Genomic DNA, 14,980 nt, shown 5'->3' with positions numbered 1-14,980 from the left:
CTATGATGCTGCTTGGCTTGCTGTGTTCGTCCAGCCCTGCACCTTGTTGTCTCGGATTCTCCAGCATCTGCAGTTCCTACTATCTCTGATTCAGTTTCACCATGTGTGACTCTTCCCAAATTGAACTTATTAATGAGGTACAGCACTCTCAGTCTCTCAAATGCTAGGTATTAACAAAAATCACTTTCTCTGGTAGCAAGGTGGTAGCCATGAACTTTTTTTTAAAAATGGAGAAAAGCGAATTAATGTTAAAGTATTAAATTAATATCTGTCCAGATGCAAATGACAACTACTCCTCGGTAATGCGCCTTGAGCTTCTGTTCCTCCTTTCTCAAGGTAGTTTTCTAAGTTTAGAAACACAAATAATTTTGAATACTCAACATCTTTTTCACCACATTAGTAATATCTGGTTCTAGTTTGGCGGCATTTCTAGTGATGCAGCATCTCATCATTATTTCTCCCTCTATTACTGACATTGTTAATTGTTGTAGTTATCAATATGGGCAATTCCAGGTAAACAGGTGAGGGAAGTTGTGTAGAAAGGAAAACAGTTACCTCAGCAGAATTGGACAGTGTGTAGTAGACATTTGTCTATCAGAAAGGTTCCATTTTTGAGTCTCAACTTAAACCCAGTCAATTGATCTCAGCAGGAGTGAAGGTGCACATATTACAAGTTACTTAGACGAAAAATGGCAAACATCATTTCTAATTATTCTAACACGTTTGGAAATTAGCAGAGTAGTTTCAGCTGCAATGTCACCCAAGATTGTAAAATTTATCAGTGCTCACATTATTCAGTGTACACTGTAATGACAACTTGAGTGGCTTTCCTCAGTTGACCATCCCCAGCAGTGGCATACCTTAACAATGAATCAGTGTCACCAGGATGGGAAAGGAGGAAAAATATAAATTGATAGAGAAAGCCAGTGAAATATATATAAGTATGGTGCACTGCTACAAAGGGGCAGACCGTAAAGATAAAAATACTTATAAAGGATGGCAGCAACTGCGAAGTCTTTTTCAGATGTGTTAATATTTAAGGCGGCATTCAAGAACCATACGCAGCCCGAGAGAATCTGGATGAGATCCAATAACATGGCATGGGATTTAAATATTTACTGTGAAATAAATTTTTACAAATGAAGACTGCTAGAATGCAACAAGACACTATTGATGCTAAAATTGAAATATAATCAAGTAGACATAGTTCTTTCCAGGATTAAAGCGCTTATATATTAAAGGTATCTGCCATAGACTGCTGAAATAAATGGAGGCTCCATTATATAGCTCAAATGTCTAGAATTGCACCAATCATTTGGAAAGTGGCAATGTAGTTCTTATATTTAAATTGGTCAGAATTATCAGTAAATATGGCTTAACATCAGTCACAATTCCCACTGACTCTAGTTTTGTTGGGTTTTCCTGATGTCAAAGTTGGTCAAATGTGCCCTTGATGTCACATGCAACTACTCTCACCCTACCTTTGGAATTAAGCTCTTTTGTCCATGTTTGCATCAAGGTTGTAATGAGGTCAGGAGTGGAGTGGTTCTGATGGAACCCAAAAGTGAATGTCAATGAGCTGGTTATTGCAAACTAATGCTGCTTGACAGCATTGTTGGTGACACCTTTCATCACTTTGTGATGATCAAGGCTAGTCTGACGGGGCAATAAATAGATGGGTTGAATTTGTCCTTTTTGCATACAGGGCATACCTGGGCAATTTTCCACATTGTAAGGTAGATGCTGGTGTTGTAGCAGTACTGCAACAGCTTGGTGAGGGGGTATGCCAAGTTCTTCATCAGAAATCTTCAAGACTAGAATGCTGTCAGGGTCAAAGCTTATGCAGTATCCACTGCCTCCAGCTATTTGTTGACATCACTGAGGTTGAATGTAATTGGTTGACAACCGGTATCTGTGATGCTGGGGACCTCGAGGAAGCCGAAATGGAGATTGTTGCAAATATTTCAGTCTTATCTTTTGCACTGATGGACAAGATTTCCACTTCATTACAGGCAGGAATATTTGAGAAGCCACCTCTCACAGTGAGTTAACTGCCCACCATCACTCATGACTGGTTGTGACAGAAATGCAGAGCTTATATCTATTCCAGTGGTTGTGGAACTGCTTAAAGCTGTCTTTCACTTCCTGCTTATGCTGTCTGACATGCAAGTAGTCCCATTTCGGATTTTCACCTTGTTGACAGCTTCATTTTTAGGTATGTTTTTAGCATGCCCTCATGTACTTGTCATTGAAGCAGGGCTAATTTCTTGGCCTGATTGAGGGTGAAATGTGCCAGATCACAAACTTGCAGATTATACTGCACTACAACTTTTCTGCTGCTGATGGTCCACAGCGCCTCATGGATACCCAGCCTTGAGTTGCTAGATCTGTTCCAAGTCAATTCCATTTAGCATGGAGATAGTACCACACAAAACGGGGGAGGGTATCCTCAATGAGAGGACAGGCCATCATCTCCACAAAGACTGTGCAGTCTTCACTCTTACTGATACAATCAAACATACACATCTGCAGCAGATAGATCGATGAGGATGACGTTGTTTTCTCTCTTGTTGATGCCCTCAGCACTTGCCGCAGACTCAGTCTAACAGTAATTTCCTTTACGGCTTGAACAGCTTGGTCACTGGTACACTGTTGAGCTAATGGACATTAAAGTCCCCAACTGAGAGTACATGCTATTCCCTTTTCACTCTGCATGCTTCCTGCTCCATGTTGAACACCAACTGCAGTAATGATTCATCAGTTGAGGGAGATGTGGTGATCAGCAGGGGGTTTTCCTTGCCTATGTTATACCTGATGCAATGAGACTTCATGGGATTGAAGTCAATGTTGAGGACGCCAGGGCAACTCTCCACTGACTGCATACCACTGTGCTGCTACCTTTGCTGGGTCTATCCTGCAGTGGGAGATGGTGTTTTCTGAGACAGTCTCTCTAAGGTACAATTTCATATATCACTATGACAGTGTCAGGCTGTAGCTTCACTAGTCTGTGGGACAACTCTCCTACTTTTGGCACAAGCCTCCAGATGTTCTTAAGGCAAACTGTACAGGATTAACACCATTGCGTTTGCCCTTGTTGTTTCTGGTGTCTAGTTTGATGACATGGGGTCATTCCAGTTCCATTCCCATTTTGAGATATTCTAGCAGTTGATATGACTGAGATCCTCAATAGGCCATTTCAGAGGACATTTGGGTTTAGTTTTTAAACAGGCACATGTAAACCAGATCAGAGCAAGCAAGGACAGCAGTTTCCTTTCCCTGATGAGCATTACTGAACGAGATGGGTTTTTATGACAATCACCAATGGTTTTTTCATGATCCTCCTTAAGGCTTTTAATTCTTGAATTTTATTAAATTTGAATTCTATTTGCCCTTGTCCCCTGGACATTATTCAGGTCTGTGGATTATCATTCTGCAATGTAACACTAAACCATCACCTCCCCAATTCGGCAAAAAAAATAGAAAATTATAGCTTATTGAGAAGAAAATTGAATGCAAAAGTAGGGAGAAATGCTTCAGTTATACAGGGCATTGGCAAGATAACATTTGGAATACAATATAGGATTGTGTACCGTATTGGTCTTCTTACTTGAGAAGGATACAAATATGATGGAAGCAGTTCAGAGGAAGTTTGCTTGATTAATACGCGAAATGGGCAGTTGCTGCATGATGAAAGGTTTGACAGGCTAGGCTTGTATTCGAGTAAAAGGCAATTTGACAGATATCTGTAAGACCCTGAAAGACCTTACAAAGACATTGAGAGGACAGGGTGCATGTCACCTGTGGGACAACCGAGGAGGAGGCAATACTGTTTCATACAGGGGTAGAGATAAATATAATTTATTTTCAGAGGGTCATTAGTCTTTGGAACTCTGCTTCCACCCACTTTTGTTCTTAGAGATATGGAGAAACATGGAGTAATCAGATCAGTTATGATCCTGTTGAATAGTGAAAGGAGGCTTGAAGGGCTGATTGACATACTCCTGTTTCCAACTTCTATTTTTGGATACCACACTAAAATGAGTGAAATATTCAGCAAAAAATATGAAGTTGGTGGATGCTGGAGACTGATTGCGTGTATCAATAATTTCAAAAATCCTTGACAAAGTGTTATAGAGAAGGCTATTTTATAAGAATGTATGTCTAAATGTCCATATTTTTAAGGCTGTTGAGAAGGATCAGAGGATTCTTGTGTAAGGTGCATATTTTGCCTGGACAATTAAATTGTAAAAGTAAAGTAGAACTTCTTTGTCCAAGCTTTGGTCATGCCATTTCTAAAACAGTTTTGATCTGTAGACTTGATAAAGGTTCAGCGAAGTGCTATTGAGAACAATGAACAAATCAGACACTGTTAAAGTGGATGTTATTTAAGATTGACACATTAGGATGAAAAACCAAACCAAAAGAAAAAGGACAGAAATAACAGATGTCAAGAAGAAGATTTCTGAAGAAGGGTCTAGGCCCGAAACGTCAGCTTTCCTGCTCCTCTGATGCTGCTTGGCCTGCTGTGTTCATCCAGCTCTACACCTTGTTATCTCAGATGTCAAGAAATGTTTCTTTTCAAAGTTACCAATCTCTGGTGTAAGTTATTGACATGTGCAGCACATGGCCAGGCATATCTGTCGCAAGCATTCAAAAGAGAGATAGATGGATAACTGCACACAGTACCATGTCTCTAGTATTCAAGAACAATGATGCCAATAATAAGTGGAACACTATTAATGGCTGTTGATAACTTGAAGGCCAATGTGTGTTGGACATTGCAAACTACAAGCCTCAGATAACCATGTTTCCTGATGCTGCTGATTCTTTCATCTTATACTTTGCCTTTATCATGATTGATTCAAGTCCTTTCTTCTGTTATCTTTCCTTCAACATTTGCTTGTCAGCTGTCAATGCCAATAATTTTCTCAACAGTCAAAAACCATGTTGTATCACTTCAAGTGAATCTTTAGTGTGTCCTTTTAGAGCCTTTGTTATCTGATTTGCTTTCTTCTACCAGTTCCCCATGACCACCTTCTGTAAGGAACAAGCATCTGCTCATAGATACGAAGTGAATTGACTTAGACCTGCATCTCTTGGAACTTGCCTTAGGGGAGAGGTTGAAGAGGAATTACAAGTATTTTCCTAAACTAAAGGAAATATTATGATGAACATTGTGTGATGGAGGATGGACGACGGTATGTTCAAGATGGAATGGGCGAGGTGGGTTAGCTTCTCTTTTTCTTTGCAATACACTCGTGTGAAACAAAATTACACAGGTTCTGTTTCATCTCCTTAAAATAAGTCAGGAAAAAGGGACACATGTTCAAAAGAGGGGAAGGCAAAATTTATGGCTGATATCTGAAAGTTTTTAAACATAAAATAGGTCATTCCTGGAATGGGTCAATGATTAGAATTATGGAGGCAAAAATACTGCAATCAATTAGCAGCCGATGTTGTGACTTTCTGGGATGCATGCATTTAGATGTGGCAAACAATACATTTTTTGATCTACCCAATACCTTTCAAAGAGTCTTGTAACCAAGTGCAAAGCCCACTTCTTACACTTCCACCATACCAGCTCAGGCCTGTCATCTTCATCCACCTGCAATGTTTCCTGCAAGGTTAAGGAGTTGAAAATGCGTTCAACTACTTTTACTCCATAGCATACAGTAAATTGCACATTCACTCATCTAAATGAATAGTCTGTTTTAAGTAGTTATGACATTTCTCAAATTTTTTGGAGATTCAACTAATTGTTACACCATCATTACATCTTCAGGGTTGTAGTATAATGCCTCACTGTTATCAAGGAAATCAGGGGTCACTAGTTTTTTTTTGAGTTCAGTTCAGAATCGGGTTTCAGTTCAGGAAAACAGGTGCATTCTAGCAAAAGGGTTTTGGTTTGTGAAACATCAAGTCTCTTCTGTAGGAAGTTTTGAGCTATCAGAACTGAAGAGAGACTTAGATCATCAGAACTGGAAAGAAGTCTCGAGGCCATTAAAGCTGAAAAGAATCAGTTAAGTAAGATATTAAAGACTTAAGATAGAAGTAACAGTTAATTGGGATGCAGTATCTGTAACAGATATTACTCTGAAGCAAGTTAAAACGCTGTTTTGCCGTTTGCGTTAAGATCTTTCTAAACTATAATATAGAGCTTTGTTTTGCTTCCCTTTCACCAAAAAGCAATTTTTTACAGAAAGAAAAATTGGCAGCCTTGTGTGAATATGTTCAGTAAATAACCATCATTCTCATCAACTGCAAACAAAAAGATGATCCGTCAAACCTCATTTTACTCTGGAATCCCACTTGGGCAGTATTAACATTCCGTGGTGTCGTAATATGCTGAATATTTAAGGCCAAAACACCAATCCATACTGGTTATTATTAGTTTTATCCTGTCACCTTTTTTTTTTTTTTTAAAAAGTTCACTCGCTTGTCCAGCATTTATTGCCTGTCCCTAGTTGCCCTTGAGAAGGCAATGGTGAGCCACGTTTTGAACCACTGCAGTCCACATGCTGTCGATAAAGCACATTGCCATCAGGAAAAGAGTTCCAGGATTTTGACCCAGCAACACTGAAAGAACAGTAATATATTTCCAAGTCAGTATGGTAGCAGCTTGGAGAAGAACTTGCAGATGGCAGTGTTCCTATGTACCTGCTGCAATTGTCCTTCGAGATGGAAGTGGTCATGGGTTTGGAAGATGCTAAGGCTCTTTGGTGAATTTCTACAGTGATCTCGTAGATGGTATACACTATGGGTACTGAGTGACAGTGATAGAGAGAGTGGACATTTATGGATCCAGTGCCAATTAAGCCAGTTGCTTTATTCAGTGATGATCACACCATTGAATGTTTAAGGGCATTGGTTAGATTGGTTCTTATTGGATATGATCATTGCCTGGCATTTGTGGTGCGCAAATGCCTCTTGCCACTTTTCAGCCTGAGCCAGGTCATGCTGCATTTGGACACGAACTGCTACAGTGTCTAAGCAGTGACAAATGGCATTGAACATTGTGCAGTTATTAGCGAACATCCCCACTTCTGCCTTACACTACAGGGAAGGTCATTAATAAAGCAGAGGATGGTTGGGTCTAGGACAATAAGAAGTATTAGTGGAGTAATAATGTAACATGTGCAACTATCTAAACTAACGTCATGGTTTCCCAAACTGAAAGAACTTTGGATGCTACAGTTGAAGCATTTGCAATTTTCTTACTATCTTTTTGTACCATTCTTCATCAGCTAAGTACCAGGGCAAGCGGCATGTAGACAATATGGCGTTCCAAATTTTCACACCATCGCAACAGATTGCAGTACTTCTGCTTAAGCTAGGTGCACAGTCTGGAACCAAATGACGTGTTGACAAGAATTATTTATACACTGACCTGATAAGACCTGGGAGAAGTATGAGATGGTTTCCCAATCAATTTCCTACTTACGTTTAATGGCAAGAAAAATCCTCCTTCCAGAGGAAGCTCTTTCTGGCCATAGCTAGCTTTTGTGTTATGCAATCATAGCTCCTCTGTCCTCACTATTGCAGAGTCCACCAGATCCACCATTGGGCATCACTCACAACCCAGGGTGAGCCAACTGGAGCCGGTACTGACACAATGGCATGGTCAACCACACCCTGGGTTTTTTTTTAAATTCATTCACAGGGCGAGGGTGTCACTGGCTGGGCAGCATTTATTGCCTATACTGAATTACCCAGAGGGCAGTTAAGAGCCAATCACATTGCTGTGGGTCTGGAGTCACATGAAGGTCAGATCAAGTAAGGATGGCAGTTTCCTTCCCTAAAGGACAGTAATGAACCAGGTGGGTTTTTCCGACAATCAACAATGGATTCATAGTCATCATTAGACTCTTAATTCCAGATATTTATTGAATTCAAATTCCACCATCTGCCATGGCAGGATTCGAATCTGGGTGCCCAGAATGTTATCTGGGTCTCTGGGTTGACAGTCCAGCGATAGTAGCACTAGGCCATTGCCTCCCCCGACATCATTCAGGTATCCCTGTGATTCTGTTAGTATTAATATGCTGCTAATTATTAATTGCACGTATTAATTTCAGTCAGTCCCAACCCTGAACTGAACGATAGTTTCCTTGTGATGTTGGTGTGCTATTCTTTTTCTCCACTGTTTATACTAATGCAGAATAATTATTAAACATGCCTGTGATTTCCTTGCTTCCATTAACAATATCACTGTTATAATTTAAAGGGTCCACGTTGCTCCTAATTATCTTTTTTCCTTGTAAAAGAGAGAATTATCTTTGATGGTTCTTGTTCTCTTGTGGTTTCTTTTCATACTTTTTGTTTGCAGATCTTAGAATTTGCTTTTGTTACTCTTTGCTATTCTTTGTACATTTCTCATTCACCAAGATGTGTACTTTATTTTGCATTTTAAATACATATGCTTTCTCTTTTACATCTTTAGTTGTGCCCTCCCCTCTTTTTCATCAAGTAAAACTCCTACCATTTGAGACATAAATTGATTCTGTATCATGTTAAATTCAGTTTCAACGCCTCCCACTGGTCGAACTTTTTACTCATTAACAGATGTATCTCATGATCAGATTATTGCAGGTAGTCTGTCTCATCACATTGAAGGCAGTACTACCTAAACATCTAGAAACGAGGTAGATGTTTTGGATTTCTTTCTTTCTTTGAATCATTACGTTGATCTAATAGCGATCATAAGAGATAGATAGTGAAGCAGTAACTTGAGGGGTGGGACAGAAGGAACACATGGGAGAGATGAGGGTGAATACAAAACAAAAGAACATTAGAGCAAACACATTAGAAAAATAGAGAGAAAGAAGAAACAGACAAATGGACAAAAAAAAGGAGAAATGTGACAGGAAAGAAAGGTCAAAATAAGTGCACAATCCAGATTTCAAGCAAATGTTTGAATATGAAGTATGATAAAGGTCACATCTTTTCTGGTTTTTTTTTGGTCCAGAAGGTTGCTCACCCAGATTTAGATCAACAAAGTCTAAGTAATCTGTAATGAGCAATCATCTTATTTTGACAGCGCACAATGACAGGAACTGTGATGCATTGCTTAAGAGATTGAAGTTCAAAGGGATCTTAGCTGGTCTCAGTAGTACAGGAAGTTCCTGTATGACTAAAATGTCTGGGATTTTTTTCAATCACTCTTATTTCATAATATTCATGGCAAATGATCCAGACAAAACAAAAACTGTTGATCTGTTTGGGTCAGGAAAGAGACAGATAGTTCACATACACACCCGAAAGGGGAGGTGGAGATGGGAAAGGGAAGAGATATACATAGAGAGGAAAAAAAAAAAGAGATCGGAGAAAATGAGAGGACACACACACACGCGCACACAGACAAACTCACGCGGTAAGCAGACAGAAGCCCAACAATAGGGATGGGAGACAGGCAAGTATATGTAAGCACACACCTGATTAGGTGACCATATTCAATGCAACAAAGTAAATGTTTCAAAAAGCACTTACAGAAGGAACATCTCGGTCAATGATTGTTCGGAATATTTCCATCCATTGAGTCATGGTTTGTTTATTTACCAGTTGCAGTGGTAGTGTGTACTAGCAAAAGGAAGCCAGAGAGACAACTTAGTTGAACAAGTCTCTGAAAAGTAAATCAAACTGTCAGAAATTTCTGGTTACAAATGTAGTTCTTTCCATTTAGTTCATATTTAACTGATAGAGTTTCAAGATCAGTCACACACATAGCAATGAAGATTTGAAAATACTCAACTCTGCTTAACGAAAAACATTAATAAACAGTGGGGTGACACAATTTAATGATAACAGAGGGTAATTTTATCTGGAAAAATAAGCGATGAAGGGTTTGGTTCCTCTTACCTCTCCCTGTGTAAAACCCTAAGACAATAAGTAACTTTATTACCAGCATGATAACAATGATGAAGGATGGGAGAAAATATAACTCTTCCATTTTTACCTTTCTACCTTACTGATTCACTTTTATTTACTCATGGATATAGCTAGGCCAGTATTCATTGCCCAGCCTGAATAGCCCTTGAGAAGTGGTGATGTGCTGCCTTGGAAAAACACTGCAGCCCATTTCAAGTAAGCACATTTGCAATGATGTTAGAGAGGAAATGCCAAGTCTCTGAAACAGCAACAGTGAAGAAATGGAGGCGTATTTGCTATCAGGAAGGTGAGTGGCTCAGGGAGCAACTTGTAAGAGTTCTGCTGCCGTTGTGTTTGAATTGTGCTGTTTAAGGAGTCTTGGTGATTTTCTGCAGTGCATCTTATACATGGTCCATACTTCTTCTACTATTAGTCAAGGGAGTGAACGTTTGTGGATCAAGTGAGCGGTTTTGTCCTGATTGTGTCAAGTTTCTTTTTAAGTGTTGTTGAAATTGCACTCATCCAGGCAAGCAGGGAGTATTCCATCACACTCCTGACTTGTGCCCTGTAGATGGTAAGTTAGCTTTGGTGAGTCAAGGAATGAGTTACTCCCTGCAGGACTCCTAGGTTCTGCACTGCTCTTGTAGTCACTCTATATTAGTTGGCCAGTTCAGTTCAATTTCTGGTCAAAGGTAACCCTCAGGAGGTTGATACTAGGTGCTTTCAGTGATAGCAATGTCACTAAATGTTGAGGGGTGGTAATTAGATGCTGCTATACTGGAGATGGTCATTGTTTGGCGTGTGTATGACTGTATGCTACTTACCACTTGTCAGCCCAAGTCTGAGGGATACTGCCAGCTCTTACTCTATTTGGACATGAACTGCTTTAGTGGGAGGATTTTTTAGTGGTGCTGAACACTGTGCAATCATCCCCACTTCTGACCTTATGAAGAAGGGAAGGTAATTGATGAGGCAGCTGAAGATGGTTCAAAGCAGAACACTACCCCGAGTTCCTCTACTACTGCAGTGATGCCTTAGAGCCGAGATGACTGACCTCCAAAAACCACAACCATCTTCCCTTGCACTAGGTATGGCTTCAACCAAAGGACAGTTTTCCTCTGATTTCTATTGATTCCAATTTTGCAAGCGTTCCTTGATGCAACATTTGGTCAAATGCAGCTTTGATGTCAACAGCAATCACCCTCATCTCACCAATTTCCATTGATCTCCCCTATCTTCACACTATCACAATGAGATACATGCAACCGACTACACTAGCTAGTAAGCTCCTCATGGTTATTAATTACGAGATTCTTTTTGAAAATAAGGATTTATTTGTTACAAGGCCAAGTACTGTTTAAAGAACTTAAGTTTTAAAAGATTGTGGAAAAGTGATTTATTTCAAGCTTTATGGAAATACCTGGAGTGATTTTCTTAAAAGAGGTAACTGGAAATTCAAATGTGGACACTCGATTTTTGTTTTAAAATGTTTATTCGCATGAAATCACAATTGATGAAAACTTCTTGCTTTTCTGTAGACAAGTCCCATGTCTTTTGTTTTGCACAGTGAGTAGTTTGAAGAACGGAAACAACTCCTGGGACTGTTTTTAAGCAGCCAGTAGCTTGGAGATATTCTTGTTTTATATAGCACAGTTAGAGGGAAGCTTCCTGAAAACAAGTTGAGTTGGAGAAAAGTCTATTTATAACAAGCTGAATTGGAGGAAAGCTTACGAACAACAAGCTGCCTAGCTCATCTCACTCATTTTTTTGAAGGAAAACCCTCTAGTTGACTTCAAGGTGAAATCTACTCTCTCTTTCGAAACAGGGATTGAAGAAACATCAAGTTTACAATTCCTAAGCAAACTGTGCCTTCAAGACTCCAGAAACAACCATGCATGATTAGTGAACTGACCACATGTGCCAGAACTCAGAGCAACATACTTCAGAACGTTCGCTTTGTATGCTTTTGTTGACAAAAATAATCCATTGGCCAAGTATTTTCATTTTCAGAGAGCCAATCTTTTCAGAAAATTTGTTTTATTTCACTTCTTTTTTGAGAAGTGTGTGTTTTGCATGTGGAGATAGTTTAACAGTAAGTGTTTATATTTCTATACTACTGTCTATTTTAACCAATTGTTGTATCTTAACTAAATAAGTTTTGTTTCGATAATAAACGAATACTTGTGCTCATTAAGAAACCTGGATGATAGATCTTGTTGTTTAAGTAGGTAAGATATTTAATTGGTGATCCTGGTAATTAGAAAAAGTATTTTCATTTTATGTTTTGACCCATGGAGTCATGGGACTACAGTAATGGCATATTCTCCTACAGTTGCAGTTGCAACAGTTATATAAATGCAAGGATTTTTTTTAATAACAATCATCATCAAGGAGTAAAAGCCTCCTTTCTAACAGTTATTGGCACAGGGTACTGAACATCCCTGTGCATCTCATTCCCCTATTCAACACCTTATCTGCCACACATGGCTAAATAGAAATGTTGGGAATTATGTTTTTGATTTGTAATAAATACAAATAGGAATAAATTTTAAAAATTTAATAAAATAAAAAATTGAGTAACAGACAAAGTCATCAACAGAATGATCTCAATACTCCTACATTGCTACAATGGCTGAAATTTAAAAGCACTTCAGTAATCTGTTGTGAGCTGTGTGAGGTTGTGAAAGGCTCTCTATAAATGCAAGTCTTCCTCATAGTCATATGCATATACATACAAATGTTACCATTTGCCAAGAGGGACACAGTTATGATGAACAGCAGAGCACAAGTGCACTTTGATTCACTTCAATACATTGGAAATGCCAACATTTCTATATCGAGTGGACAGTCCACAGCCTGGTCAGCTGAACCTGTCACAGTCATTGCTCCAGGCAGAAAAATGCCAGCTCAAAAAGTGGTGAAGGAATTGATAGAAAGATACAACACAGGAGGCCATTCAGCTCATTAAGGCAATGCAAATTCTGTAAAAAAAGACAAATATATACACTTATCCCTCTAACCCAAAGCTTTGCACTTTTTCCCTCTTTTTAAGCACGTGTTCAAATCCCTTTTGAAAGTTATTATTGAAGCTATTTTTCTGGCACTACATTCCAGGTTATCATAAATCATAGCATTTTTCTCCTCATGCCATCTTTACCTCTTTTGCCAATTATCTCAAATCTAGCTTGTCATTGCAAAGGAGAAGCAACATTCAATTATATTTTGGATGGAGCACTGGAGCAAGTCTGATACATCTCAGGATGCAAGACAAGGTCCTTAGCAGTCACTAAGTAGTCATCAATGTTTGACACTGCATTAAGGTCGGCTGAATCAGATTTCAAATTTCGCTGAAAGTGAAAGCCTGAAAAGCTTTACACTGGATAGAGGCTGATGTTTAATTACATAAACACCTTGTTAGAAAAATGGTTTATGTTTAATATTGCTTGGAGGACTAAGTTTTGAAGGGCCATGGAAAATAGAATTATTTCAGGTTCTGTGGAAATACTTGCAGTGGTTTGTTTAAAAAGGTCATTGGGAGCTCACTGTGGACATTGGAGGTTTTTTTTTAAGCATGGCTGCCTGCAAATTAACATGATTGGTGAAAACCACTTACTTTGCTTTAGATTCCTGCAGGGGCTGCTTTGAACAGTGACTGGCTTGGGCAGGTGCTTACAGTTGGAGTGAAGCATTTAAATAAATATGGACTACTTCAGTATTTGAGGAGTCACAAATAGTGCTGAACTATGTACAATCATTGGCAAATGTCACCACTTTTGAGTTTATGATGGAGTCATAGATGAAACAGCTGAAGCCACTTGGGCTGAGAAGCATATACTGAGGAACTTCTGCAGAGCTGTCCTGAAGCTGAGAAGACTGACCTCCTGCAACCACAACAATCTTCATATGTGCCAGATATGACTCCAACCAGCAGAGAGTTTGCGCCCGATTCCAGTTTTGCTCAGGCTCCATGATGCTAAATGCTGTCAAATATGGCCTTGATGTCAAGGGCTGTCACTCTCACCTCAGGAATTCAGCTCTTTTGACCACGTTTGAACCAAAGCTGGAATGACATCAGGGGCTGAGCAGTTTTGATGAAGCCCAAACTCAATGTCAGTGACCTTTTTTGTGTGAAGTGGTGAGAAATTAGTTTTAAGGCAGGGTCAATCCATCTGGCATTGTCAGACTGCCTACAACCTTGTGCTTTTGTTGTACATAGATGTGTGTTGGACTGGCATATTATGCACAATTACGGCTATATAGCAACTAAAGGATGTTACACTTCTTCACATTTCTCAAAGTAAACTCCATAAAATTAGTTATCCAATGGAAAAGCTGTTCCCAATATAGTATTCCATCATGAAGTTGCTAAATCGTAATTGCAAATGGAAGTGTTCTACTCCTCTACAGTGTGAGCTTGAACGTGCAGTTTCCTAAGAAGACTGAACAGAGAAAGATTGCAGAGGAAGGCGAAATAAATAGATAACAACAGACAGGCTTTCAGTAAATGTGTCCTTGTACTTCAGTAATCTGTCAATATTCGGTGATAAAGTACAGAAAGAATTCTCAGTTAAACACAGCACTTGAGGGATATCAATACGCCCAGTATGCTAAAAAGCTGGGACTTTTGAATATGATGACAGGAATTTATATAGTCTTTCATTACCCCAAGATAACCAGTGTGCTTTCAATCAATAAAGCATTTGTCAAGTGTAATCACTGTAGTGTTGGAAACTTACATCTAAGATTCCAGTAGCCACAATGTGTGTGGCTAAGGGTATGGTGCATGGAAACCAGTATGGCCACCGAATAATAAGAATCTGAGGTTATTAACAAATACATGCTAGGGTAGCTGTATCAGCTATTTAAGTGGGGCCATTAAAACCCTGCTGCATTGATGAACTTATTACCTTATGAATCGCCAAAGATGTGGAACAAGACAGGACACCATCATGGCCATGTTTATTGATATCAGATATGTATTTCTTGATAAACTCAACTCAGATTCTTGAACAAAAACAAAGTTGCTGGAAAAGCTCAGCAGGTCTGGCAGCATCTGTGAAGGAGAAAACACAGTTAACGTTTCGGGTCCGGTGACCCTTCCTCAGAACCGGACCCG

General features: G+C 39.3%; 1 protein-coding gene across 1 annotated transcript in view; it reads right to left on the bottom strand.

The window, feature by feature from the left end:
* Window positions 1–14,980, bottom strand: part of LOC109924088 (importin-8-like) — an 85,347-nt gene that overhangs the window by 55,450 nt on the left and 14,917 nt on the right. The window contains exons 6-7 of the mRNA XM_048607813.1: window positions 9,487–9,576; window positions 5,516–5,617 (exon numbers count right to left, since the gene is read on the bottom strand). Of these exons, the coding sequence (XP_048463770.1) occupies window positions 5,516–5,617; window positions 9,487–9,576 (192 nt within the window). The remainder of the gene's footprint in view (window positions 1–5,515; window positions 5,618–9,486; window positions 9,577–14,980) is intronic.

The sequence above is a fragment of the Rhincodon typus genome, chromosome 18 (genome assembly GCF_021869965.1).
Source record: "Rhincodon typus isolate 14 chromosome 18, sRhiTyp1.1, whole genome shotgun sequence".
In the NCBI taxonomy this organism is placed as follows: domain Eukaryota; kingdom Metazoa; phylum Chordata; class Chondrichthyes; order Orectolobiformes; family Rhincodontidae; genus Rhincodon; species Rhincodon typus.
This window is presented reverse-complemented; position numbering and strand designations above follow the sequence as displayed.